The 27,317-nt window shown below is 39.3% G+C and overlaps 1 protein-coding gene across 1 annotated transcript in view; it reads right to left on the reverse strand.

Moving 5' to 3' along the window:
- The window catches only part of adgrb2 (adhesion G protein-coupled receptor B2), a 178,920-nt gene that overhangs the window by 9,909 nt on the left and 141,694 nt on the right, over positions 1-27,317 (reverse strand). The window contains exons 22-31 of the mRNA XM_088010131.1: positions 21,883-21,968; positions 18,182-18,280; positions 13,736-13,835; positions 11,570-11,641; positions 8,784-8,876; positions 7,400-7,633; positions 4,540-4,579; positions 4,133-4,147; positions 1,282-1,454; positions 418-1,125 (exon numbers count right to left, since the gene is read on the reverse strand). Coding sequence (XP_087866257.1) covers positions 418-1,125; positions 1,282-1,454; positions 4,133-4,147; positions 4,540-4,579; positions 7,400-7,633; positions 8,784-8,876; positions 11,570-11,641; positions 13,736-13,835; positions 18,182-18,280; positions 21,883-21,968 — 1,620 coding nt within the window. The remainder of the gene's footprint in view (positions 1-417; positions 1,126-1,281; positions 1,455-4,132; positions 4,148-4,539; positions 4,580-7,399; positions 7,634-8,783; positions 8,877-11,569; positions 11,642-13,735; positions 13,836-18,181; positions 18,281-21,882; positions 21,969-27,317) is intronic.

Genomic DNA, 27,317 nt, shown 5'->3' on the forward strand with positions numbered 1-27,317 from the left:
CAATAGGTGTCTTAGAGACGGCCTTATTTAACAATTAGATGGATTGGCTTGAAGACAACAGACTTGAAATTTGAAAGGTAAGCAATGTGATCTATTAATCCTCTTCAAGAGTATTAGTTTAGAAGAAATATATGCTTGATAAACCTTTGAATTCCTTTCTGCCACTGAAATATCCAGTGCAAACGTCATTTGAACTTTCTTGCGGTGCTAAAGACACTTGTTCAGACTGAATATCACTAAATAATTAGAGTGTTTGCAGAGTTCTTCCTTCCACTCCAATCCCTCACTGTGCCATCGCTTAGGGAAGCACACTACATCTATACCAGTCAAACGTCAGCTCAACTGAAAGTTGTGAACAGCTAAGCCATCTCCATTTCTAAAACTACTGCCATCCATTTTTCACAGGCCTTCACTCACCTCCAGGGATCCCGCTGAGAGGCTGGTGTTGGCATTGGTGCTGCCTAGGTTGCGTGGGAGGGTGCGGGTTCTCTCCACTGTGGTTCCCCCTGTCAGAATCTGTCTGACTGATGGCCTCTGGCCTGGCTTTAGGTGGAGTGAATGCGCGTGGGAGTGCATGTGTCCTCCGTGGGAGTGCACATGCCCACCTTGGCCCATCAAGTGGCCATGCCCATGGGGCACGGTTTTGATAGTCCCGTAGGAGCGGTTTAGGTTCATGGTGATATTCATGTCACCGACGCTGGACGGCACAAAATCTGCCGGATAGGCCTCGCTCTCTGCCGGGTGGAGGGTGAGCGGAGAGGGAGGAGGGGGGAAGGGAGGATCCTCCACCGCGATATTGAGGGGCTTGTCCTCGCCTCCAAGTCCCAGGCCTCCTCCCTGCGAAGAGGGCGCGGGAGGTTTGAGACTGACCGTCCTACGAGGCAAGACCATGTAGTCTCCTTCCCCTCCTCCGCCGCTCCCACCCCCGCCGCTCCCCCCACTTCCTGCGCTTCCGTCCTGGGAATTGTTGGAGGACGCAGGCGGCCGGGCCCAACCCAGGCCGCTCTCGGTGCACAAGTAGATCGGAGCGGTGGTGCGTGGCTGCCCCTGCTGTCTCTGCTGGTCCAAGTTTACCTCCTTCTTAAGAGGCGTCTCACTGAGCTCATTAAGTCCTAATGTTGGAACCTGATGGGGGTGGGGGAAAATTTCATTTAAAGTAAATTATTATCTCCTGAAAGTTATATCATTACTTTAAAATTTCAATATGTTCCTAAAGTATTAAATAGCAGCGAAGTTAAACATTTAATAAACGCCAAATAAGCCTCCAATTCAAACCGGTACCTGTACAATGAGGTTTGGAGGCGGGATGTTTCCAGGAAGGGAACTGAAATTGACCCCTACTCCCCCTTCCTGATGTGCTGCGAGCTTTGGATCATCCTCATCATCCAGGGAGATTCGTGACAGGGTTCCAGTGATGGTGGCTGGGTTACAGGTGTTGACCTCTTTGAAAATGACTGAAGGAAGAAAAAGGGGGGGAGAGGGGGGGGGGGTCAGAGGAAGTCAGGAAGACTGCCAGAAAGTTAAAGACAAAAAGCACAAGCAGAGCTGAATGGTTTGTAGGTACAGGGTTGAATTTGGGAAAAAGAAAATGTATTAGAAAGTGAGTGAATATTAAATAGAAAGGAAATTATATATCTGGTCTAATGGGACAGCTGACGAGAGAAGTAGGTTTAATTTTGAAAAATGAAACAAGTGAGTAAAACTGCGTTCCTGAGAGAATGTTTCACTTTACATTCTGAACCGAGTTAAACAATCAAGATCAGATTTATTCCTGGCACTTTTCACTGAGTAGTGGGTAAGCATGCTATAAGCTTAGAGCATCAGATGTGCTTCAACGATTGTCAAACAGTTCTGAAAACATCTTAAAGTACGTTTGGGTACTCGAAAAATATCTAGCCTTTCTAAACCATTTCATGAAATGTTTGCTAAAATAAAGGAAATCATTCTACAGGATAAACAGCATGCAGAAACTGGGAGTCCTAAAACTGGCCTCTCCAGTGGAAAGAGAGTTTTGGCGATACAACTACTTCACATATCACTTTAAAATCACTTGTTTAAGGTAAAAATGTGTAAAGATTTAGGTGACCAACACCTGCTAGAAGAAAAAACAAAAAGAACACATTGTTAAAACATTGTTTTTGCTATGGAAAGTTTTGTAGAGACATGCATCCACAAATGTCATATTCACAACTAGCATCAGTCCGGCAGCAAATATTAAACATAAATCAAGACAGTCATGCTGATCTGTCTTACAGTTTTGTCAAATAAAGAAACCGAGAGAAGGAAGTATAGAAGAATCCAGTTCCCTTCCATGTGTTCTGTTGCAAAGTAAGTACGACCATAATTACAAAAATACGTGAAATACCTGCAAAATAACTTCAAACCGTTTCAGTCTAAAAAAATACAAATGTAGACTTTCAGAAAAAAATATATAAATTAAGTCATCTTTAGACCAACGAACAACTTCCAAGTCTTTTCATCAAAGTGAAATCTGTGTAATGAAGCACTATGTAGTCCATGTTTTACTTTCGTTAAATAACAACGGATGCCTTTGCTAATAAGGATGACTCATCAGTCTCCAACAGTACTCAATTAGAAGAGCATTGAAAAAGTCTCCATTACTTATAATTACTTGTGTGGGAGTATATTTGGTAGACAAAGCAAATAGTGAGAGTTACAAAAAAATCTGAAAGATTTTGAGCAATTTGACAATGCCATTTGTCTGCTAACAAAGCTAACGTTGATGTCTGCTTTACTGCTACTTAATAATACCAAGCTAAAGGATCTGGACTGATCATTCATTTGATTGACACACCCACAAAAATTCCCAACAACACACTGTTTACCCACAAACTATGGCTAAAATCATGTCTTGTTTTATTCTTAACCTCCGAGATCTCTAGACGGTTTTAACACATGGCATTTTGTTTGTGTGGGATTTTTGTCTCTAAATCAGTTTGGAAAAGTTTAACTAGACTGATTCAGAAAAGTTTCATTTCCATGTCTAACAATGCATGCCGGGAGAGAAAATGGCTTTTTCATTTACCTTGAAGTTCTACGTGTCAGTTTCCTAACTCTTTATTCCATTATGAAGTGCATTTATTTAGAACACTAATGGAATAAAAACACAATCTGGCTTTTATTGTGGTAATGTGGCACAATTTTGTGAGCAAAATTATACATTCAGTAAAACCAAATGACAGTCTATGTTGACAAAGTACTGTGATTTAAGACTTTTAGCATTTCACTTAGATCATATAGTCACTGTTCTGAAAGAAAGATATGCTGCAATTTTTGGCCAGGCTTTCCTTTGACTTTTACTGATGCTGCTTTTAATAGATTATAATTTGTTTTGGAAAGCTATAACACAAGACAACATAAAAACATTAAGGAGTTCCTCTAGCCTCTCTTCAGTAAGTGGTAACATTTATTTATGGCAAGAGTAAAAGGGAAATCACACTACTAATCCCTGTAAAACATACTGTTTTATGATTTTGAACTAGTTAAACTTGGATTTAAAACAGCACTGACAACTAAGATCTGAATGATGTTGGAGCTGAAACTTTTACTACAAGAAGCCTTCTTGTTATCTGCTGAAAGTTTTGCTCTCACAGCCTAACTGAACAGCAAATACATTCTGACAAGGTGAAGAAAATAGTTTCCTTTTAAATAACTTCCTATGTCTCACTCATAAGCCCCGCCCCCCACTAATATGCATTTGTCATTCAATAAAAACATCCACATTAAAGAGTTCTGCCATCAGCAGGTCTTATGTATGTTGTGTCTGCTGATTAGAACAAGATCCAACTTTAACATTTCTCAAAGTACTCTGAATTATATAGTCTACCATCTGCTAGAATTATGTCTGAAAATAATTCAACTTAATGTCTTGCATTGCCATTATGTAATAGATCATTAGAAGAAAAAAAAAAGAATGTTTAAGAGTTTGGCTAAGAAGTAATGTGTTGAGTTTATCTTTTTTCTACTAAGTGTGAAAATGAAACACCTTAAAGCGGTGTATAATTAAAAAAACCAAAATAACACAAGGGTTCAACCTGGATTCTTCTATAGGAATGTTTGAAGTCTAGAACAGACCAGGCAATGTTAGACGTTAGTTGGGTGCGAAACTTACATGGGTGTCCTCTCTCTGCAAGGGTAGCGGGGGGGAAAGTGACTATGTTAATACATCAAAGCACAACACACACCAGACCGCGGTGCATCTGTAACACACCCAAACAGCCACACAAGACCATTGTCAGCTAACGAGTGAAACAGGTCTGAGCACACCGAGGAGTGTTATTATCATGCACAATTAAACACAGTCCCATCCAAACATATGCTCGCTGAGCACTTATTGGGCAGAGTCGGTGTGATTGATAAGGCAGAGTAATTTGAACACAACCATGTGGAGACGTGGCGTATCAACTGCTGCTGTTTCATCAGCAAGCTAAGGACGCAACCGCCTGCAATGCTAAACCCGCTTCAGGTAGACGGAGATAAAAAGAGCAGCTGAAAGAGCAGATGGAGGGGAGGACTCACCTGTCTGACAAGCCAAGTCCACGTCCTTCTCGAAATCCGTCTAAGGAAAGGAAAGGAACACGAGAGGAAATGCAGGAGTGAGTGAAATATTAGCATGAGCGTGATTGGATCTCAGTGCTTCAATGCTAGGATATGATCCGTTGCCGTGGAGAGGCTTTGCGACTCAGATTAGTATCGAGAACAAAAAGATGCCGCCTTAGGTCATTCATTAAAATATTTCAGTTCTTATTTTCTTCATGATGGGCTTGCTTACAGCCTTTTTAAACAACTTCCCACCCCCCCCCCCAAAAACAAAACAGATTAAAAGAATAGAAAATCCGCTTGCAGCATTCTTTGCTGCAAGCGGACAGGCTGTGATGCTAAATTCTGCCACAGCAGTGGATCCAGGAACAAACAGCAGAAGGGAAAAACCAGAAGAAGTTTTGCTCGATACGTAATGTTACTGTACGATTCATCAGTCACCACACCAGCATCGAATGGAAAAAGAAACTGACACGGAAGCTAACCTATTATCTGCTGTGCCTGCTGAGAAAAAACTTAGACTCCCAGCTTGACAGAAAAAAAAAAAAAAAAGATTGGAAAAATACAAATTCTTCCTGTCTTTTTTTATATGCTTCCAACCAATAAAAAAAAAGAAGAAATAAGACAGTAGTAAGTTCAATCCAGACTTGATGTTTAGAGTTTATGCAGAGAAAGTGTTGTGGACGTAATGAGAAATGACATTCATTTCCAGGCAGACTTTAACTAGACTGATTCAGAGCTGTGGTGCTCCTCAGAGTAAAGAAACGGAGGAAAGAAAGCTGTTATTTCCAAAGCAGCCACCGCTCACATTTTAGTAAAGTTTAGAAAGTGAAGCTCATTACAATTCAGCTGTAGTGGCCCTTTCTCTCCGCACAGACACTCCTCCTATACTCTGTGGGTTTCACTTACAAAAGCCTTTATTTGGATAGTAAACTACAGGTTTTAGACAGTTTGGGCATGCCACAGAGGGAGAGAGAATGCAAAAGGTGTAGATGGAAACTGAGAGGGAGAAGGAGTAAATGTGTCCCATCTCACCCCAGTAGCATAGAAAAGCTCTTAGTCTGCAAGCAACCCACAGCTCCATTTGCAAATGACTGAAACATGAATACAGAAATGATATCCAATTCTTTTTTTTTTTTTTTTTTTACACAAATTAATAGAAAAATATATTTATTTTAACCATGAGGCATGAATGTTGGCTCAACCTAATAAAAAGGACAGCAGTTGTAGTTTAAGGAAATTATTGTAAGCGTAACATTCTTGCTTGAGACGAAATTCTAACTATTAGCTTAGCCTTTTAACAAACACACACACACACACACACACACACACACACTCACAGCTATTCCTACTCACATTAGAAAGGTGCAAAATGTAATAAAAATGAAATCAATGAAACTACAGCCTGATTTGGCCAAAGGAATAGTTGAACAATTGAACAAAAAAAAAAACAATAGCTGTTATATTTTATTTTGCTGACTTCAAAACATATCTGGATGCTGCGGTAAATGATCCAATTGTAGCCAAACACTGAAAAGCTTGATGGAGAATTTTGGATCTTCAATGCAGTGACTCAATTGTTTTATAATTTTCACTACCTTTAATGAAAAGTTCTACTAATGCATAAACAGCCACGCAGGCTCAACAAGGAGCATTATTGGTGTAAAAAACAAGGTACTTTTACCTAGCTTGGGCTACATATCAGTTAGCATATTTATTTATTTATTTATTCATTTTTTGTTTTTGGTGCATATTGTTGAGTATTTCTTCTCAGCATTCATTCCACTCTCTTTAGAAATTACCCAAAATAGGTAGGGGCATGTTACATACTAACCTTGACGACTTAAGGTCATCAAGGTTAGAAAACTGTCAAGAGGTGACAGTTTTCTACGGTATTCTCAGTCTTTTGTCAGGAAATGGGGTGATATTGCTACAATTAATAGTAATATCACCCCACAGAAAGCAGCTTTAAGTTAAATTAATTGTTATTACTTCATAACTTGATCAAACAGGAATAAGCATAAAAAATAGTTTGCAGCACGTTTTAATTGTACATATTTTCAGAGACGCATGTATTAAAGTGAAATGTCAGCGTTTTTTAGAATTATTTTCTCCATGAATCATGGTGATATTTAAAGACTTACAGGCTATGCTGACCTAAAGCAATGTTTTAAACACATGGGTATTAAGTAGTTCACTTTCATCTAAACATAAGTGGGTAAAGATGAAATTGCACTTTGCGGTACATAATTGTAGAAAGTGGCAAAGCAAGATGTTTCCATGTCACGATCATAACACAGAGGTTGACCGGGAACTGATATTTCAAAGATTAAAAATCTTTGACAAAAGCATGTTAGGATGTAGCTAAAAGTAAAAAAAAAAAAAAAGATTAAATGCCTTTTTGTGTTTATTTTTGTTGTTTTATAGCTTAGCGTAACATATCAGAACATCTTTTTGAAACAATTTTAACTAGCTCTTTTCTGCTATCAGAGGTAAATTAGTGAAGAACGTTTAGCTTTTTTTTTAAAACATCCATTAAATTACTATGAAGGGTCACAACCCTACATTTAAACTACCCTGCTAATTGTTTCAGTATCACCCCATTACAACACTGTTCAGCGTACCGAGATATTTCCTTTAGTGTGTGCTTACTTAAATTAGTACTACCCTCAAACCTTCAAACATAATTATGCTAAACAAAGGTTAAACTATTCCTTTAATGTCAGCTTATATTCATGGTGAAATTAAATTTTACACATTGCACCTTTTCCTCTAGACACCCAAGACATCCTAATTACTAGGAACTTTGCTTTCCGATTCTTTTCTACGGACGACGTACTGATCGACTGTTGATGTGATTGGGGGTGTGGTTGTGGGTATTGTTGAGCAGTGGGGTGTGCTCATGTGTGTGGCCGTGGTTCAGCACACAGTTGCGGCTGCTGTTAGGCAGATCATGGTAACAGGCTTGCTGGCTTGTGTGGTGGCACGTCGGTGTCGGCAGCTGCTGGGGACAGCCAGACAAACACAGGGGTGTGCTCTGACGAGAGCTGTGCTGCTGTCCGCAAGAGCCCTTCTGATGACGAAAAGTGGGGGAGGGGAAAAAAAAAAAAAAGTATTTCACATAAAACATTAAGCTGAAAAACGTAAAGATTTTCGGCCCGTTCTGCTGAGCGTCTATCAAAGTTCACCTATGCAAATGATGCCTTTCGTTTTACTTTTACAAGAACTTTTAGCTACAGGTTAACGTCTTTACAGAGACTCCAAATGCCAGAGGTTTTACGTACAAATAAGACTCGCTCCGCTGTAGCAAGGGCACCTGCGCGAGCGCTCCCTGTAACTTTGATGCTCACACGACTTGCGCTGGCCTCAATAAATTATCTATCACAATAAATGTCGCCAAGGGTAATGTGTCTCTCGCAAAGCAGTTGTGTGTGCGGGTAATTTAAAAAGGCTGCACAAAGTCCTACCTATACGTGCCGTCGTCAAACGAGTAAATATATTTATTGCCCTTTCTATGATTCATCATTAAGCTGTGTGTGAGTATTTATTTAAATACATTTTATCTACAGAAAATACTTTATTTGAAAACAGAGGCTGAAGACAAAACGGCTCTGAGGGCGCAGGGAAGGAAAACTGAGGGGAAAGCTGTTCCGAGGTGCCGTGTGACCGTCCTGACATTGGCAAGGCACTCAACTCTCGGTGATTTATCACATTATTAAGCACATTTGGAACACATACAACAACCTTACTGGAGCTCTGTTCTCATTCGGTAAAGAAAGCAAAGGTTAAAAGTCAAAAAAGTGCTAAGCTGTGTGGTCTGAAAGTACGTAATTACAGGAGTGTAAGTAATTGGTTTTTAGCTTTTCACCAACAGACACAAAAAAAAAAACGTGATGGCAATAAAAGCATTGATTTGCAGAATATGATGGTGAGTTTTTATTTTAGAAGCGTTAAAAAAGAGGCATGGATTTGTCTTCTGTTTTGGAAAGCTTTATGTTTGAAAGCAAAATATTTGGAAGATTAATAAAAACACAAAGCGGATAGATATCAAATTATTCCTATAGAGGTAAACATGGTTACAGAGGAACAGAAGCGAGGGATGAATATGATCTCTTTATTAGCAGTCATGCTTCTTAAATTTGCATTTGAAGCTTGCAGGAAGTGCAGCCCGATACTCTGAGGTGCATGAACAGCAGTGTGGGATGAAATGGAATGCTATTCACCATGATCTGCACCTGTCCGTTCTTGCAGGAGTCAGGGGAGTTTTCGCTGTCGTCTTTACATCCCCCCATTCGACAACGCACAGCGTCTTGCACCTACGGGTTGGTGGGGGTTGGGGGAGCGGAGGGGGACAGCAGGGAGGAGCGAGTAGGAGATGCCGGAGAGAAAGAGGAAACAGACAGGAAAAGAGGGAGGGGAAAGGAATGGTGAGGGAGGAGGAGGAGGAGGAGATGATGCAAAGGGAAGAAGTTTAGTGCAGGCACTTTGATTTGTTTGCTAAAAGACGGAACTCAAGGAAGCTGTTGTGAAGACGTTTGTCCCATGACGTTTTGAGTAAAAATCCTCATGCCCCTTTGAAAGTGGTCACACAACAACCACAAGTTTCAATGTACTCTGTGCTTATGTGATAGAACAACACAAAGTAAGGCATCAATGTGATGTGGAGTAGAAATTACATTTCATCTAAAACATAAAACGTATTCAGCCAATGCATAGCACACTTCTTGTATTTTTTGCTGCAAAATAATTTAAAGCCTATGAATAATATCCCTTGCAATTCAGAATTATGCACCATCTATGACATACACTTATTCTAAAACATTGCAGTTTGTGTTTTGTAATGTGGCAAAATGTGAAAAGGTTTGAAGTGGCACAAAACACTTTTCCTCTGTGCTTTATAAATCCAACAGCAGGTCTAAGGTAAATGGTAAAGTATGCTAACACGGCAAAATTAAAGGAAAAAAAAAAAAAAAGTAATATCCTGCCACTAGAAGCTGAGCCTATTTATTGTCAAACAGATAGTGGAGAGCTACAGACAGCACAGAGCAGCACTTCAAAGTGGTCTATATGAGCCTGGTGAGATCTGTGGCTCTAATTAAAACCAACAGAACAGTAAGGATGTCCTGACCCCTGGGCTTTCCTGGTGTCATATTGTCTTTCTTTATGTTTACACACACACACTTGGTTACACCAGTAGACGCTCCAATCAGATGAATCCCAAAAGTAACTCCCGCAAGATCCCTTCCGTGGCGCCGGGTCGTGTTTTATAGATGGCCTCCTTACTTTCCGGGGCGTAGCATCATTTCCTGAAGCTGACGATGTCAAATCCCAGCTTTTCGGGAGTGGAAACGAGACAGCCTCGAGGGAAGAAGTGATCCAGGAGGTTCGTTCTCATAGAGCCGCTCCACATTGCCGCGTGTTTGTGCATATTGGTGCCACTACAAATGGAATGGATTGCATCCCCATCTGATTAATACTGCATGGCCAAACATTTTTGCTCCATTGTTTCCTTTTGTCTGTCGCTTCTATTTATGATCACGCTCATCCTCTGTGGCATCTGTTGCCTGCTCTCTGTTGGTGCACCGCGGGATAATGTGTGTGTATGTGTCGGTAATGAACTGCAGCACATTCCAGTTTTAGATTAGCTGTCCCTGCTGTTCTACCTACCTTAGCTGTGGATCTCTCGTGCTCCTACCGTGGGCTTTTTGGCCGACTCTCACAATTATGCTCTCTTTCCCTTCCTGTCGGTTAAGGTGAACAGACATATCTTGGCAGGATTGAAGGTTTGCTGTACTCTAAATTTTTGCCTTCACCAAATTCGCCTGGAGTGTTACGTGATCTTTATATTGGCCCCATACCTTACTGTGTGAACCGTGCTATCAGCTCCAGTTTTTTTTTTTTTAAATACACCTTCTTCTTCTTCATAGATGATTAACTTACAAAAACAGAGCGATTCACATTTTTGCAAACCAAAATGCAGACGACTGACATGGTCTGTTTGGGGAAGGAATACCTTTGCAAGTTAATTTACAGCAACTTCCTTTCACATCTCTTATTGCTGTTGATCCTTGACCATTTTTTTAAACAAAATAAAGTGAGAACTGAAAAGCAACCAAAGAGAGGTGTATACTTTATATAGACATTAAATGTTTAATCACACTTTACGGTGTCTTGTACAATCTTTTTCCACGTAATACTTCCTAATTAGCCTCTATCATTCTCTTTCTCCCCTCTCCGCTCCTCTGATGCACCACTTATAGAAGGATTTGCACTCGGTCTCATGCTGGGAGGATTTTCATACATTATTGCAATAAATAATTCCTGGAATTACAGTACACCGATTCCTGCCGCTTTTGTGATATTGACTAAATGCAGTTAAGCGCTTGGAGCATTTGAATATTCACTTATGTCATGCAGTGCATCAGGTTCACTCACGATCTCTTGCAGGGAATGACGAACCTGTGCGTTTACCTTACTCAGCTGCTACTGTTGCGTGTGCTAGCGTCAGCAACAGATTACATACCAAAATGTATTAAAAAGTACATAGTACAGCCATTAATTGCAACTGGTGTGTGTGTCAGAGTATTTACATCTGTCTCAAGGGCACAGAAACTTGCATGTGCATAATGAGTAGAGCATGCAGGATCCTTGGGGGCAAAGCAAAGCCTCTGGCTAAAAAAAAACACCGGGGGCTGTTAGTTGGGGACTTATCGTCTTATTCTGTACAGCATCTCGTAAGCTCTTTAAAGCATACTTGGATCAGTCAGACAATAGTTCGCTATCATGCTGCATTATGAGAAGAAGGTGCAGCAACACAAGGCATGAACCCATCCTAACCACGCCCTGCACCCTCAACTGATTTGCTCTAGTTGTGTCACAGACTAAGACTGACTAAAGAAAGGATGTAGAATCGGAATGAAACGGCCCATTATATCTCACGAAGCAGTGTTAATATGGAACAAAATCACAACACGGGGCTTCATCAGCCGACACAAGAAGTCAAACTCACCTCTCGGCGCATAGCACAATGGACAGTGATGATGACAAAGCCTTGGACAGAGTCAAAAACGGCGAAGAGGACCTGAAGGAGAAAACACAAAATGTATTTTAGTTTTTATCCATAGCTCACTAATTTTTAGTCATTTATATTTTTGGCTATTAAGCGTCATAAAACACAGCAGCCTTCAGACTGACTGGCATCACAGGCAACATGCCTCAAAAGATGCATCTTTTGTTCCTGTGGTATGAGCACATCAACGAGGTTCATTTACAGCACATGTGTCAAACTCAAGGCCCACGGGCCACATGTGGCCCGCCACGGCATTTTATGTGGCCCCTCCAGCGTTTTATAGGCCCATGATTGACTTAAAATAGGTTTTGAGCACGAATTGACTACAAACTATATCTCCCATAATGCATTCCGATTGTTACTAGCCAACATTACGGCTTCTCACCACTAGAGAGCAGCAGAGTCACCTCAAGCTGCTTATTGATTTTCCCAGCGAATAAAACTGAGACATCGACAAGCTAGCATCAAAACGTCCAAGAAAAGAAAAATTGATTTACAAGTAAGACTGTGACTGAAGATGTGTGTGAGTTGGTGTCAGGGCGGCAGGTCGCGCTAGACTTTCTTTTGTTATCCGTTATCTTGACCGACAAGATAAAAAAAATCGGCCATGTACTATTTTTACCCGTGAAATTACAATCATATTAACATCGGCTATTTAGTCGCATTTTATGCGGTTTAGTTAATATTCACCGTGAATCCAGATCCCATCACAAATTAAGCAGATAAATGTATCTACATTTTTGTCCGTAGTGACAAAAACCACTGACTGAAGCCCCAATAACTTTTAATAAATTAAATTAGCATTCACTTAAATTAGCATCACTTCACCCGCTGGGGTCTGAACCTTCCTCCTGGTTCCCATCTGCAAAAAAATCTGCGCTAATTCATCAGTCAGTTGGATCTGTCTGATCCAAACAGATCAACTGAACTGTGTGAGTATTTTACCCTGCGCGGTCCGGTGTGAGCTTTTTCCGGAATTTTTTATTTTATCTTTTATTTTTTGCGTGGTTTCGCTTCTCCGAAACGGACAGATGTTACGTCTGTAGCTCCTCCAGAACGCAGCTCTCCTGGGTAACGTGAACCAACAAGGCTCCATTTGTTAAATCTTCTGGATGGGTTACTTCGCAGCGGCGGAGCCACGTCCGCAGAGGTTGAGCAGCGAACTGCGTATGTTACAGTCTAATTAACTTCTGCATCGTCATTTATTTCCTCAAGATAAACTGCAGGCTCCTCAAATGGATTAACACAGTGTTGCATTCTCTTCAGTGGCGCAACTACACATTATTCAGGTGGATGCGAAAACATAAAACATTTTATGCTAGGGTTGCCCAAGTCTAGTTTTCCAGAGCTACCATCTGCAACTTTAGATGCGTTCCTTCTCTAACACACCTGGATCATTGACTCATTATAAGGCTCTACAGAACTGAGTTGCTGCTAATGAGGGAAGTCAACCTTTTGTCTGGGGTGTGTTTTAGCAGGGATGCATCTAAAAGTTGCAGTCTGAAGGACTGCAGCTGGGCACTTCTGATTTGTATCGTCAATGTGGCCCGTTGAGGGTGGCCAATATGCTGAAGTGGCCCTCGGTGAAATTGAGTTTGACACCCCTGATTTACAGTAAAGCATAAATTGCAGGCGTACTCACAAACTTATGCAAATATTCCTTACTGTAGGAATTTTTAATGTAAATATTCATATAATCTTATATCTTATATATATTTTTGTCATATTTGACCAGTTTTTAACAAATTATGAGTTTTCAAGCTTCATCTCCTAAAGTTCCTGATGTTCTTTTCAGGATTTCTTTAAAAAACTTTAATTTCATGCCACTGATGCTTTTCTAAAACCTGCCAGAGACTTGGTAAAAAAAAAGAGAGAAAAAAAAAAAACAGGTTATATTTTAAAAAATGTAAATTAATGTCTCCAGTCTGTATCACTCAGCAAGCTGACAGCCTGGTGATCTTCTTTCCCCCGACTCGCAAAATTTCAAAGCTGCTTTTCCATTATGCGCCCATTGATATGCGTGTGTGTGCGTGCGTGTGTGTTGGCTTTTGTGTGTTTGTGACTGGCAGAACATTAGCATGTGCTTGTTGTTGTTGCACACATCACCTGGAAGAGTGTGGAGCGCCGATCAGTTATGGCCAGCACGGCTGACATCCAGGTCAATGCTAACAGAGGAAGAACCACACAGGAGCTCCACAGGGACGCCCTGTCAGACAGGAAGGAAGCACATGCAGGTAGGGGTGTGGTAGGGGGTAGAAAGAGCAAGGGATTCAGTCTCAAATCAGACAGGCCAGCTCTGCTAAGTCCTCGCATCTAAACACACACAGGTTAATCACACATTCTACGGTGGGCTATTTCAAGCGGACTGCCACACTACAATTTGGATCATACTTAATATTCTAACTGATGAGTGGAATACAATGTGTAATCATGTGTAAAGTTCCGACTCCAACAAGCGCTCAGAATTACATGGTTGATGGACTCTGATTGCCACACTGGGAGACCGTGAGGCAACATGGGGGGAAAAAAAAAAGAAAAAAAAAGAAGACCAGACCAATGACATTAATAACACAATATCGTAAAAGGAGTGAGAAGCTGAGGACTCCAAATTCAAATGTTTGGGCCACATCTATATTAAAGCTGTTTAAGCAATGTACACAGAGGAAATTACATGTTGTGTTAGTTAAAGTTTATCTTGGTAAGTATTTGCTTCTAATGTCGCCGCTAATGTGAAATTTAGAACATATTCAAGTGACATCTCAAGTAATCAGCATACAAAAATATCAAAACAAATAAGGTCAAAATGTACGTTAAATAAAGTGGAATGATGAAAGGCACAGATATTAAGCATAAGAAGAAAAAAAAAACATGAAGAAATTAGCCAAAGAAGTTGATGTCTTTGTATTTAAAAAGCATTTAGTTGACCTTGACTAATGTACTTTCAATTGAAGGCCTATAAAACTATCTCATACACTGCGGAAAGAAGAACAGAATCATAACGGATAAAAACGTACAACTATTTCAATAACTTTATAACCTTAATGTTGTAGAGCAGACTGTTGGCAGACAACAAAAAAATCTTCATATTGACAATTTAATGTATATCAAAAAATATTTTCAATAATTATTCATAAGCGATTTTTGTATTGCTTTGCATTTTTTAGGTTAGGTTTTTTTGTTTTGTTTTTGTTTTTACCAACAATACATTTAGTAAACAGCTTTATCAGCAATATATGTACTAAACCACATTTTTACATTTTATTTTTTATTTAACACATACTGTATCTACTCTTTAGGAAATTAAGACTCTTCTCTGTTGGGGGCAATGGGGAATGAAGGAACTGATTTAAAAATCTGAAAACATTCAACCAAGGTTTCCCCCAGAAAACTGGCTAAGCCCAGTGGTTGGGCGCTCAGCAGTCATTCATTCAGCGGCCCGTTGTGTTTTTGAGTTAAAAAATGTTTAAAGTTGACAGGAAACTTGAAAATATCCCTTGATAATCATGTGTTATTGAAAGATTGGAAGATTAACACCTGAACACCAACTATAAAGACGTTAAAAAATGAAAATATTTTAAAAAGTCCCCCCATCAGCACTGCGTTGGCTGATGGGGGCGCAAGTAAAGCCTGGTGACCCGCCAGGCTTATAGTATGCTGGGGGAAACCCAGATTTAGCATATCAACAAGTATTAAAGACTTCTACTTAAACATAATCTGGTTCAACACAATAAGATACTTAATCAGGTAAATCATTTAGGAAATTCTGAAACTTTTAAGCAAGGTAAGTAAACGTAATATGTCTACAGAGCATAAAAATGATGTTTTTTTCCACATCTACCAAGCTTAAGCATTATTTCAACAACAACAGCTATTAAGCAGGTTGGACTTTATGATTAAGGCTTTAAAGTACTTTCACTGGTGAACATTTAACCATGTGGCAAACTTCAAGACAAGCAGCAATATAGGACAAATATAAATGGCCAAATGCCATTTATATTTTAAAGATTAACTAGATTACAACTAGTTAATCTTTAAAATATCTAGGTAGTAAACCTTGTTTACTACCTAGATATTTTAAATCTAAATCTAAATCTAGATGGCAAAACATGTTAACACTGCCTCTAAAAGTGCCATGGGTAATGTCATTACATTGCTCTCCAACCATGGAAAGACAGAGGGTAGACTGGGGTTACAATGTAAAATTAAGTGCCTTCACTGAATAAATAAAAAGCTATAATGAAAGATTTGCACAATAACATAGATGATTATCCACGAGAGAAGATCTCTCAGAGACTATTTGCTCCGATCATGAAACCATGACAATTAATAGAATGTCAATCCAGTGTCGAATATCAGATTAGTTCAGATCATAAGTCGAAAATGTTACCAGAAAAAAAAGAAAAAAAAAGTAGTCGATGGTATAGGGAAGTGCTGTGGATAGACGTGCACTCCATGCACCTGTCTTCATTATTTTGCTCTGCATAAATTTAAGCAGAACACAACGTCCCTTTACTCAAATTAGAATCTCGATGATCTTTTGCCAGAGCACAGTCTTTACAAGAGAATTTCTTTCAATCATGATTCAGTTGATATTTAGGTAGCTTTAGCCCAGTAATTTATTGCAGAAGCACAGTGAAGCTGCATAAAGCACAACCTTTAAAACATGTTTGCAATTTGAGGACAGCACTTTTTATTATTTATGTCGTCTTATTTTTAAAACTCTACAGTCGTGGTACAATTGTTCTGACAATTTACTGGATATGACCAATGACAGATTGAATTAGTTTTTAGTGCATTAGTTACTGGAATTGGCTCAATGATTGGATTGCACTACAGATGCCATTTCCTGAATTTATGTGAATCCAGTCTTACCAATTGTGCACCTGCAGCTACGAAAGAATATGGGAAAATTGGGAAAGTTTGAGTATTACTTACTTTTAGTTTCCTGTTTAATTTAATTGCTGGGGTTTTTTTATGCATCTTTCAAGTTTTACTGTTTGTGGTTATTTTGTCATTTTTGTCTGGGGTTTTAAGTTTGATATATGTTATAAATGCAAGACTAGTTTTTTTTCCCATCTGTCATATTAAGACATCTGAAAAAAATGGTGTTATTAACTTATTGAAACAATGCTTCATTTCTTCTGAAAGTGATTTTAAAAAGCTGTTTATAATTGTTTTATGTTTTAAAGCTGAAGGAAATAATAAGAAGGTATATCAAATATATAAAAGATAAAAGAAAAAAAAGCCATGAAGGAAGTTGCCTAAAAGTTGGCTGACAAGTCTACTTTTTTTTTTTTTTTTGTTACTCTGACAATTCTGTCATGGAACATGCTAGAATTGTAAATGATGGCATTTTTAAAGGGAATAAACAATGACATAAAAGATAACACCAGCTGATTGCTAATGTAAGATAGTATAAACAGAGTTTAAAACCTGAACTTTGTAATCAATTTTGTTTTGTCTTGAAACGCTACTTTACATAAAGCGTTCTCTCATACGTAGTGGAATAATGTTACTTTTACTTCTAAAATAGTAAATTAGTCAGTACTGGCAGGTCAAAAACTGGAAATAGGCCACAGAATTGTAATCAGTGATGCTCTACTGAAATATACAATTATAATATGGGCTCAAGACCAAGTCATAATTGTATATTCTTTCAATTGTATTGAACACCCATGAAAAGATCTGAAAATTCCAGTTTGAAATGCCACTATTAAAAAAAAAGAAAAAAAAAAGAAAAGATAATTGGAGCATTTCCCTTCAGGTAGAGTGGAATAAACTATACCAATTGGCAAAGACAGAAGTCTCACTGAGAAGCACAGAAATCTCTTAAAAGTATTTACTGGTAGAAAAGGTGGAGACACAAAGTATTATGAATTAGTCCACCATTTGTAAGACAAAAAAAAAAATCCAAATAAACAATCACAATCAAAATATGACTTGTTTTCGGTATAAAAAGTACGGAATAGCAATAAACTTTTGTCAGTTTCACATTTTTCAGTAAAGGTTTTGCTGTTTTTTTTCCGTTTTCTTGTGGTCGAGAACCAGCAAAATTGGTCATGTCTGTATTTAATTACCAAACAAGTCAAAGTGAATACATGTTAAAGAGTAAAGGATAATGGAGGAGTCATTTAAACAGTGCAGTTTGCGCAATTAGGAAGGTTGTGTCTCTGTGTTTAAGCTTCCCCCATGCTGCTCTGCAAATATGTTTAAAGTAACTCTAGGAAGGATTCATAAATACTGTTTGACACAGGTCATATTTCTCTGTGCACCCAAAGGAGAGCTCACTTTGCATCAAAACGCACTCTCATTAAACAAGGTTGACTTGCGGTGCAGGTGTTTTCCCTTTCATTAAACTGTTTTTGCTTCCCAGACAAGTCTGAATACTGTTCTGCATCATTACCGACAGCCAGAGATTAAACGGTGGAGGGGTGGCAGTGGCGGTGGGGGAGGGGGGATAAATGAAGAGAAGATAATGTGAATTAAGAGGGGGGGGAAAAAAGCAAGAAAAGGGAAGCATAGAAAGAGACAGATGAAGATGAACTAACTAACATGGCGCTGCTGGCCGTCGAGCTGGACATAGCGGTACTTGAGATCACGCCACACTTGGAGCATTTCAGGAGCAGTCGGCTCCGCGCCTCCGCCGGGACACTTTAGTTCACGCACACGCATCCCATGTGAGGGAGAGAGGGAGGTGAGGGGAAAGTTGGGAGGAGGATGTGTGCAAACACACGCACCAGTGAAGACAACAGGTGAATGTGATGGAGAATTTGAATAAATAAGGTGAAGGTAATCAAAGGTAATCAACGTGGACAAACAGTGAATGGGGGAAAGGAAAAATAATGGTAGGAAAAGGGGGAAGGAGAAAAGAAAAAAAGAAAGAAAGGTAAATTAAAACCAGATCTTAAAAAACGTAGCAGCAATGAAATACAGTCAGGATACAAAGATTGATTCAAAGCAAGTAGAGAGAACGTGAGAGACGCACACTGCAACCAGTCGTGGATTAACACATTACAGTGAGACTGACAGGAAGTACACCAGTTCTTTGGTTCATTTTTATACGTTACATACGGATCTGCGAGTTACTTATCGGTGAATGTACTGAGAGTGACAAGGAGGAAGTGGACTGCTCTGGTTGTTTACTTACAGTTCGCTAATCAGATGGAGGGGAAGCATGTTTGCACATTGGTTTGTGCTGTGCATGAACATATGATTTAATACATGAGGAGAGTGACTGTGTTGGAGTTATGCTACATTAGCATCCTATCACAGATCATTACCCTGGTACCAACAACTGCTACCCCGTGGCTTCAAGAAGAAATGCATTTTGCCCACAGTTTGTCCTGCGAGCAACACCACCAACCTCTCTGTTTTAACTCTGCATGCGAGTACAAAATTTTACAGACTATAAGACACTTTCATTCATACTTTGGATGGTCCTGCAGTTTATAGTCAGGTGCAATTTTTTTTTCCCTCCTCATGATGCATTTAACTGATGTGTTAAATGTTAATTGAGGCAGACTAACATGAACCAAGGAGTTACTGTCTGCAGCTGCAAAGAAAGCTAATTGCATGCTAAAAGTGGCGCAGTTACGTCTCCACACCCCGGTAGTTGCCAAGCAAATAAATATAAGTGACTTTGCAGGTGGGCCTTCTTGGTGTTGCCGCTTCATGCAAGGAGACTGTTTCTTTATGGCCCGGGATTTTTCTGCATCTGTTATGGCTCTGTTATGATGTTCGCCGGTGGAGTGAAGATGTGTTCCTGACATGTTCATAAACGCCCCGATTTAAAGATCAGAAAATGGCAGCTGACTTCTAGGTTGAGCTCGAATAGTTTTCTGTGAGTTTGCTGAAAAGCAGCTAACTACACAAAGCGTCACCGGATCACATCACTGAAACAGACGAGGTTACCCTACATGCTTTACGATTTCTAAATAATTGCGAGTTATAGTCCAGTGTGACTTGTAGAGGGGTTTTTTTCCCCCCCGTCTTCATGATGTAACTTAAAGTCAGAAAAATACTAAATTTAGGTAACACCGTGCTCTGGATAGCATGGAAAAGTCTTTGTAACCCTTTTTCAGATTTTGTCACTTGACAACCACAAACGTCAATGTATTTCATTGTGGTTTTATGATAAACCAATGCAATGTAGTATATAACTGTGGTGTATGATGAAGGGAAAGGCATGCTTAAAATGACAATGTTTGCAACACGATAGCCAATAAAAAAATTCATGAGCTGAGCAAAAATTATATTTGCTCAGCTCATCAGGAGAAGTGTTTGTCTGTTCTTTATGCAAAACAATCCAAGTTCTGTTTGTTTTTTCGGGTCGAGTACAACCTGCTCTCGCCCTAGTTTTCTTAGACTAAAATCTGAAAGTCCTTTTCACAGATGGTAAATGGACTGAACTTATTAATCCTTTTTCCACTCAAACTAACCTCTCAAAGCACTTTACACTAGAACCACAGCAACACTCTCAAACATACACAGGTGCTCATCAACATGTAACAGGAGGAAGCTTGACTCAAACCTAGGATTTTCTGATTGCAAGACAACTACTCCACCTAATGAGTCACAACCAGTTGCTGAAGTGGTGCTACTAATTCAAGTCTCCAGTGTGGCAGCAGAGTGCTGGTTTACCCTCCAGAACAACATCAAGACCTTGAGCTATTTGTATTGATTGATTGATTTGCACAAGCAATTCAGCTCCATCTGGAGCAAAGTTGTGAGAATGAGTTCTCTGCTCAGCTTTTATATATATATATATATATATATATATATATATATATATATATATATATATATATATATATATATATATATTAATTAAAACATTAATTAAACGTTTGTCATGATTATCATTTTAAAAGTTGAAGGACAAAAACAAATTATGATGATTTTATTGATCCCATCAGTCAAAATGATAATGAAAAGTGTATACGGGAACTCATATAATTTTTTTTTACAGCTTTCCACAAGCTCTCAATTGGAAATAGATCTGGACTTTCACTTTTACAGTTTGATACAGTACTATGTTTTGATCTAATGTTATTCATTCAATTGTAGTCAAGGCACTACATATGAAAGGTGAACATTGCTCTCAGCTTAAAGTCTGCAGCTCTTCCAAAGTTACCAGAGGCCTCTTGGTTGCAATGGCTTGGTAAGTTACCTGTGCCATAATCTTTCCATTTTTTGGAGGATGAAGCACAAAACTTTTGTACTTATGTGTAGAAAATGAATAATTCACTTTACCTTGTAGATCTATGCTCTGGTGTGTGTTAATTTACCTCATAAAAAGCTAATAAAACATATTGAATCTATGGTTGTACATGACAAAATATGGAAAAGTTCAAATCCTATGAAAACTTTCGCAAGGCAATGCACTTGAGTTAAACTGACAGAAAACATGCTCATAATAATCTTTCCAGGATCAGGGATGACTTAAACGGTATATGTGCGTTTTAAGTGTTTATAGATCAAATAGGTTTAATCTCAGCCACATCCCTGGGTAGCAAAAGCTAATCAGCCCCCTAGAGAGCAAGCTTATACAGTTATAAACAAACTATCAATTTCTACTTGTGCAATCAAAGTACATTGAGGAAAATGCAACGAGGCAGAGAACAAGAAGTCAATGGAATCAATAGATGCGAAAATTAAAACACATGGGTTTTTACACGCGAGAACCAACGAGGTTTCCACTCAGGTTTGGAAAAGATGGTAAACGTCTCCGTATGGAGTTGATAGATTTCAATGCCTTACTTTGACAAATCTGCATGCACGCCACGTGTGAAGGTATATGATTTGTTTTCATGCTTTTTAGGTCTCTCTTTTTGAGTTACTCTCTCTATTCACATTACATTTCCAACTGCCACTGATTTTCACATCTCCCATGCTCATCTGTGTCACCCCGCTGAGAGAGCTAGGTGGTTACCATTTGTGGAGGTGACGCCGAGATGCATCTCAGAGAGCAACAGCACATAACAGATGTCTCGCCATCTCCTTGCCAAATTAGATCATATTTTCTGATTTTTTTGTTAGCGGATGCGCAGGTGTACGAGTAGGTGAATGTGAAGAGACCCTCGGAGGCATTTTGAGTCATTTGCCAGGAAAATGTTGTCTGACAGAAGGAGAAATATGCCTAATATGGCAAATATGATTTCGGTTTTACAGGCAAAAAAAAAGAAAAAAGAAAAAGTTGACTTGAACAGACAGTAGAAGATGTGTGTAGGTGTGTTTTTTTTAAGTTAACTTACCCTGCTCGCTGCTTTTTAGACTTGTCTGAGATGCCGTCTCGAGACATGAGCTTGTTGAACACCACAATCCCAATGAGCATGTTTACCTGTTAGATGTAAAGAGAAGACATTGTCATAATAGGCACATAAGCTAAAGCTGGTCTTCTTTCATTCTTGTTCAACACGTCACTGTATGGGTCAGCCTCTCTGACGGTTAGCTCTTCTTGAACACAACAAAGCAAATTAAAGAATGCCTCTTGCCAAATACAATTTGATTTTCTAAATGCATTTAAACACTTGTCTTATGTTTTCCACGTTTGCTGACGGGAGCTTTCAAAGCAATCACACCAGTTGACATGTAGGATCTTGTGAAAATATGTAAGCAAATTGTTGAACAACACAAAAACATTTTTAATTAAATTAAAAAAACACAAGACAATTAAATAAACGAATGACTTAATTAATGAATGACTCAATTAGACATTTCCAAAACCTTATGAATGAATTAAAAAATATATTAAAAATAAAAAAAAACGTCAATTTATGGTTAATATTGTAATAGATCAAAAGCAAAAATAAGAACAATTCAACCCTTTCTTTTTTTTCCCCTTTTGATATGATTTTTTTTAGCAACAAAAAGAGCCAAAAAAAGGCTTCAACGGCAAAAACAAAGATATTTTAAAAATCCTCCACAAAAAAAAAGAAAGACAATTTTGAAACTAAAAAGAAAAACATTTTTCAGAAAACATTTTAGATGAGCATGAGAACAGAGAAATCTGAATGTGAAAACAGGACACTGATCGCTTTGCTTGCTTCTTAAACTAACAAGCAGTTTATTTTTAAGCATATTTAACATCTGGCTACACTGATCCTGTTGCACAGACTTAAAATTAAACACGCTAACACATACACACAGCTGAGTAAGTGCTCGCAGAGCTCTTTCAATCTGAAATCCTGCACATCTGGAACATTTGCTTTCCTGGTGACATGCTTCTTACAAGCCTGGTGTTCAAAATAGAGTTTCTGAGCAATCATCTGCTCGTGCTCCCTGTCAGCATCAGTGGGAAGCAATTTTCGTACACTTGTGCATGTGCATGTTATCCTTGCCTTCCTTTCTTCCTTTCAATTGCCCACGAAGGCAGGTCCTGGCCAAAAGAGAGAAATCGCTTCCATGATACTACAGAAATCTTCAGAGCTCAGCAGATACAGCATTTTGCAGAAGTATAGCATGTCACAACTATGAACTTCAATGCATTTTAATGGGATTTTATGTGATAGACCAACTGAAAGTAGCTCATACTTCACATGAAAAGAAAATGATGCATGGTTTATTTTTTTTTTAGTAAATAAATATCTAAATGCAATGTGTGCTGTTGAGCTTATTTATATACATCTGGACTTTGGCGGCATTCTATCAAATGAAATGCCATTACGTTGTCTAACTGGATTAATTCTATTTGGAGTGGATCTGCTGGGAGGCAAATCTGTTGTATTTCCAAGTGCTTTGGAGTAATTGGTTTCTTTGTTGTTGTTTTTTTTTGCACATATGCCAGAAATGTTCATTTTTTGTCTAATGTGGAAAAAAGTGGTTGTATTAGCACTTCCGCATGTTCTCTTCATCCTATGCATGGATTCTGGGAAACTGGGCGTCTCACTGATTTCCTTTAACAATGGCTTTTTTCTGGCCAATCTTCTGCCAAGGCCAGATTTGTGGAAAGCACCACTAAATGAACAGTTAAAGTCTCAAGAGTAAAATAGGCTGAGTAAGTATGCCATACACCAGGGCGTTTCAAAGTGTGGGTCATGCCTCCCCCTAGTCAGAGTTCTTAAGGGGCTTTGCTGTATGAGGGGAAAAAAACATAAACCAGAAAAAGTATCTTATCATTTAACCACCTTCACCAAGCCTATGGATGGATTTTTAGTACCTAAAGTGCGTGGGACAATAGAATCAATTGTACCCCAGTGCTGGTGTTGCCTAATCGTGCACCTGCAAATTTTTGTAACTTGCCGAGTATCACTCGTGCCACATTTCACTCAGACTGGATGACCTGGTAGTTGTTCTTACAGAATACGTTCAGCTGTATCAGCATGTGTGTATTAGTTCATTGAGGGATACTTTTTGGGAGAATGACCAATCACCGATGTATGTCACAAGTATGCTCGCCTCATGCCAACGTCATGTGAATCTCTAAAACCATGCAAGTAGCTTACGGAGACAAAGGAAGTATGACCAAGATTTTTGAAATTTTGTATTTTCATTGACTGGATCTGAAAATGCTTTCCTGCCACAATGCTGTCTGCCACGCGTTGGGAGTTTTTGACGGCAGTCTAAATGAACTGTGGTGAAAGCATTAGGTAGTTCATAGTTTTACCACAGCAAATGTCACGGCAACTTAGCTTAGCTTAAGCACTACCTTATCTAGTTGCTCTTTGAAGCAGGCTAGCTCACCCAAGACCCTTATTGTATACCAAAGATTTTTTAAGGAAAAAAAAACTGTTGCAAATCCTAAACTCGTTTCCTTCCTTTAGTGCACATGTGTCAAACTCAAGGCCCGCAGGCCACATGTGGCCCGCCATGTCATTTTATGTGCCCCCACCTCCCCCAGCATTTTATAGGCCGATGATTGACTTAAAATAGGTTTTGAGCACGAATTGACTACAAACTACATCTCCCACAATGCATTCCGACTGTTACCAGCCAACATTACGGCTTCTCGCTACTAGAGAGCAGCAGAGTCACCTCAAGCTGCTTATTGATTTTCTGCAGAAAAATCTGCACTAATTCATCAGTCAGTTGGATCTATCTGATCCCTGCGCGGTCCGGTGTGCGCTTTTACCAGGATTTTTTATTTCTTTTTTCTTTTTTGTTGCGTGGTTTCGCTTCTCCGAAACGGACAGATGTTACGTCTGCAGCTCCTCCAGACCGCCGCTCTCCAGGGTAACGTGCACCAAGAAGGCTCCATTTGTTAAATCCGCTGGATGAGTTTCTCACAGTGGTTTCTAATTCTTCACAGCGGTGGAGCCGCGTCCACATGTTGAGCAGCGGACTGCGCGTGTTACAGTCTAATTAACTTTTGCATCGTCATTTATTTCCTCAAGATAAACTGCCGGCTCCTCAAATGGATTAACACAACGTTGCATTCTCTTTAGTTTTCTCTGGTCTGTAATGGAGACTTGAATTTAAGCTCCATTTCAACCAAAGGTTTGTAATGCGCTTCCTAACCAGATGCTCCAAAGCGTCCGTCCATAACTCTTCAACACGCTGTCAGTTCCCGGTCAGAAAGACGCATTTAGTTCAGAGACCATGAGATGATATTCAGAAATGATTTTTTTAATTAATTGATTTCAGTTGCCTCTGAGACTAAATCTTTGCGTAAAGTCTATAATGTCTGCCCATGTGACTTGTTTTTATTATTTGTTTGCTTACCTTTAAACACCGATTTAAATATTGTAATTTTTAAACTGAGCAGTGATTTTACATCCATGAAAACTCAATATTTAAAACTTCAATACATAAAATCAGTTATTTAACAATATGAGGTGGTGTTTACTTTATTTTTAACATTGTATTTTTATACATTTATGCTAATGGTGCCCAAGTCTAGTTTTCCAGAGCTACCATCTGCAACTTTAGATGCATTCCTTCTCTAACACACCTGGACCATTGACTCATTATAAGCCTTTACAGAACTGAATGAGGGAAGTCAACCTTTTGTCTAAGGTGTGTTTTAGCAGGGATGCCCTCCTGATTTGTACTGTCAATGTGGCCCGTTGAGGGTGGCCAATATGCTGAAGTGGCCCTCGGTGAAATTGAGTTTGACACCCCTGCTTTAGTGTATCACATAAAATCCCAATTAAGTAGATTGACGTTTTTGGCTGTAATGTTGTAAAATGTTGAGAAGTTTAAGGTCTGTCAGTACTTTTTATTTTTTTTGAGGTAGAATACATTCTAACTGTTTCTCTCACTTTGTGACATATTTCAGGGGATTTATCTGTCTGCTGAAAAATTCTCCTCTCCATGATCCCCTCTACACTCATCGTGCCGCGGTTGACAATGAGCTCCTGGAGCACCAGATTGAAGGAACGAATATTGTCATGCCGGTCATGTCTGGCACCAGCTCTGTGAGTCAGCATCATCCTGTTCTGCTATTTGCTCAAGGCCAGGTTCATTAATTAGAGAAGAGTCCGGCGGGAAGGTCTCTGTGTTTCTGTGCCCGAAGCCCCACTCTCATTACAGCTGTTTGTTAGAGCGGAGGCACCGGCGACAATACCAGGGGGCTGGGCGCCATGTCGCAGCTGCGATTTGGAGCATGCTTCGACATTGTGGGGGCAGCAGTGGAGGAGGAAAGCTGAAAACAATGGGCCAAGAAGTGAAAAATCAAACCTTAAACTGCATTGAAAGGGCCTCAAACAGAAAGCAGCTGTTTTTCATTTCTTCCTTCTTGAAGACCTTTCAAGTCTCATCTGAAAGGTTTCTTTAGTTTTGAATATGTTGGGAGTATCAGGCTTAGATATAAAACACTTTGAACTGCCTTATTGTTGAAATGTGCTATAAAAAAAGAACTTGACTTGAAGTAAGTATTAAGAACAACACCCCCTAATAGGGCCATTAAAATCCTGTGAATCACTGGCCCTATTCTCAATTTAGTTCTATGTTTGGGTTGTTTGTCACTTAACTGGCCAAAACCTGTCATCTCTAAAAGTTGTTCTGTTCAAACTGAATATAGGATTGCCTCCCAGGAAGAAAGAAGAAAGGGAGGGAAAAAGGAAGGAAGGGAAGATGAGTATCGCAACTATTAACGCAAATTCACTCATCCACAATTTCTGCGCAGATTTGCAGTTTTCACCAGTCATCGCAACTTTTCCACAAACCTCTTACGCGTCCACTTTTAGGGTGTTTTCCAGGGCATCCAGGGGGAAATTTATTGATTGAATTAAAGGTCTGGGTTTTAAATTGCCTGGCGTGATCCACTGAGTGAGTCTTTATATTTGACTTCCTCCCTGAACTGCTCCCTGGTGGGTGGGTTGGAGCGAACGGTGGCGAAGTGGAAGACAGACGGCACACAACAGGTTGTGCTCCAGTATTGCAACTGATATTTACAAAGCGCAAGTGTAGCTTTATGAACAAACCGCAAAATAAGTTTTCTTCCTACCATCTGGGTCGCAATAAATGGGTGGCCCTAATGCTCACACACCTTCTCCTTCCCCAAATAACATAACTCTTAACATACATAATGCATCAGGTACAAAAACTTTGATGGGAACCTATTTCAAGAAGGTACAGAAATTTCAACTTTCTTGCAAGACGTCATTATCGCAAAAATAAAGCTTAAATAAATAAGTAACTTTGAGCACACCTTTTTGAGATAAGTGCACCAAGATCAGTATTTGTAGGCCACAGAATTCACAAGAAAACATTGCAGCATCCCGAAAGTACTGATAAATGAACAAGAGAA

This window comes from Poecilia mexicana, unplaced genomic scaffold (genome assembly GCF_051168715.1).
Source record: "Poecilia mexicana isolate PSO_F unplaced genomic scaffold, ASM5116871v1 scaffold_11, whole genome shotgun sequence".
Lineage (NCBI taxonomy): Eukaryota > Metazoa > Chordata > Actinopteri > Cyprinodontiformes > Poeciliidae > Poecilia > Poecilia mexicana.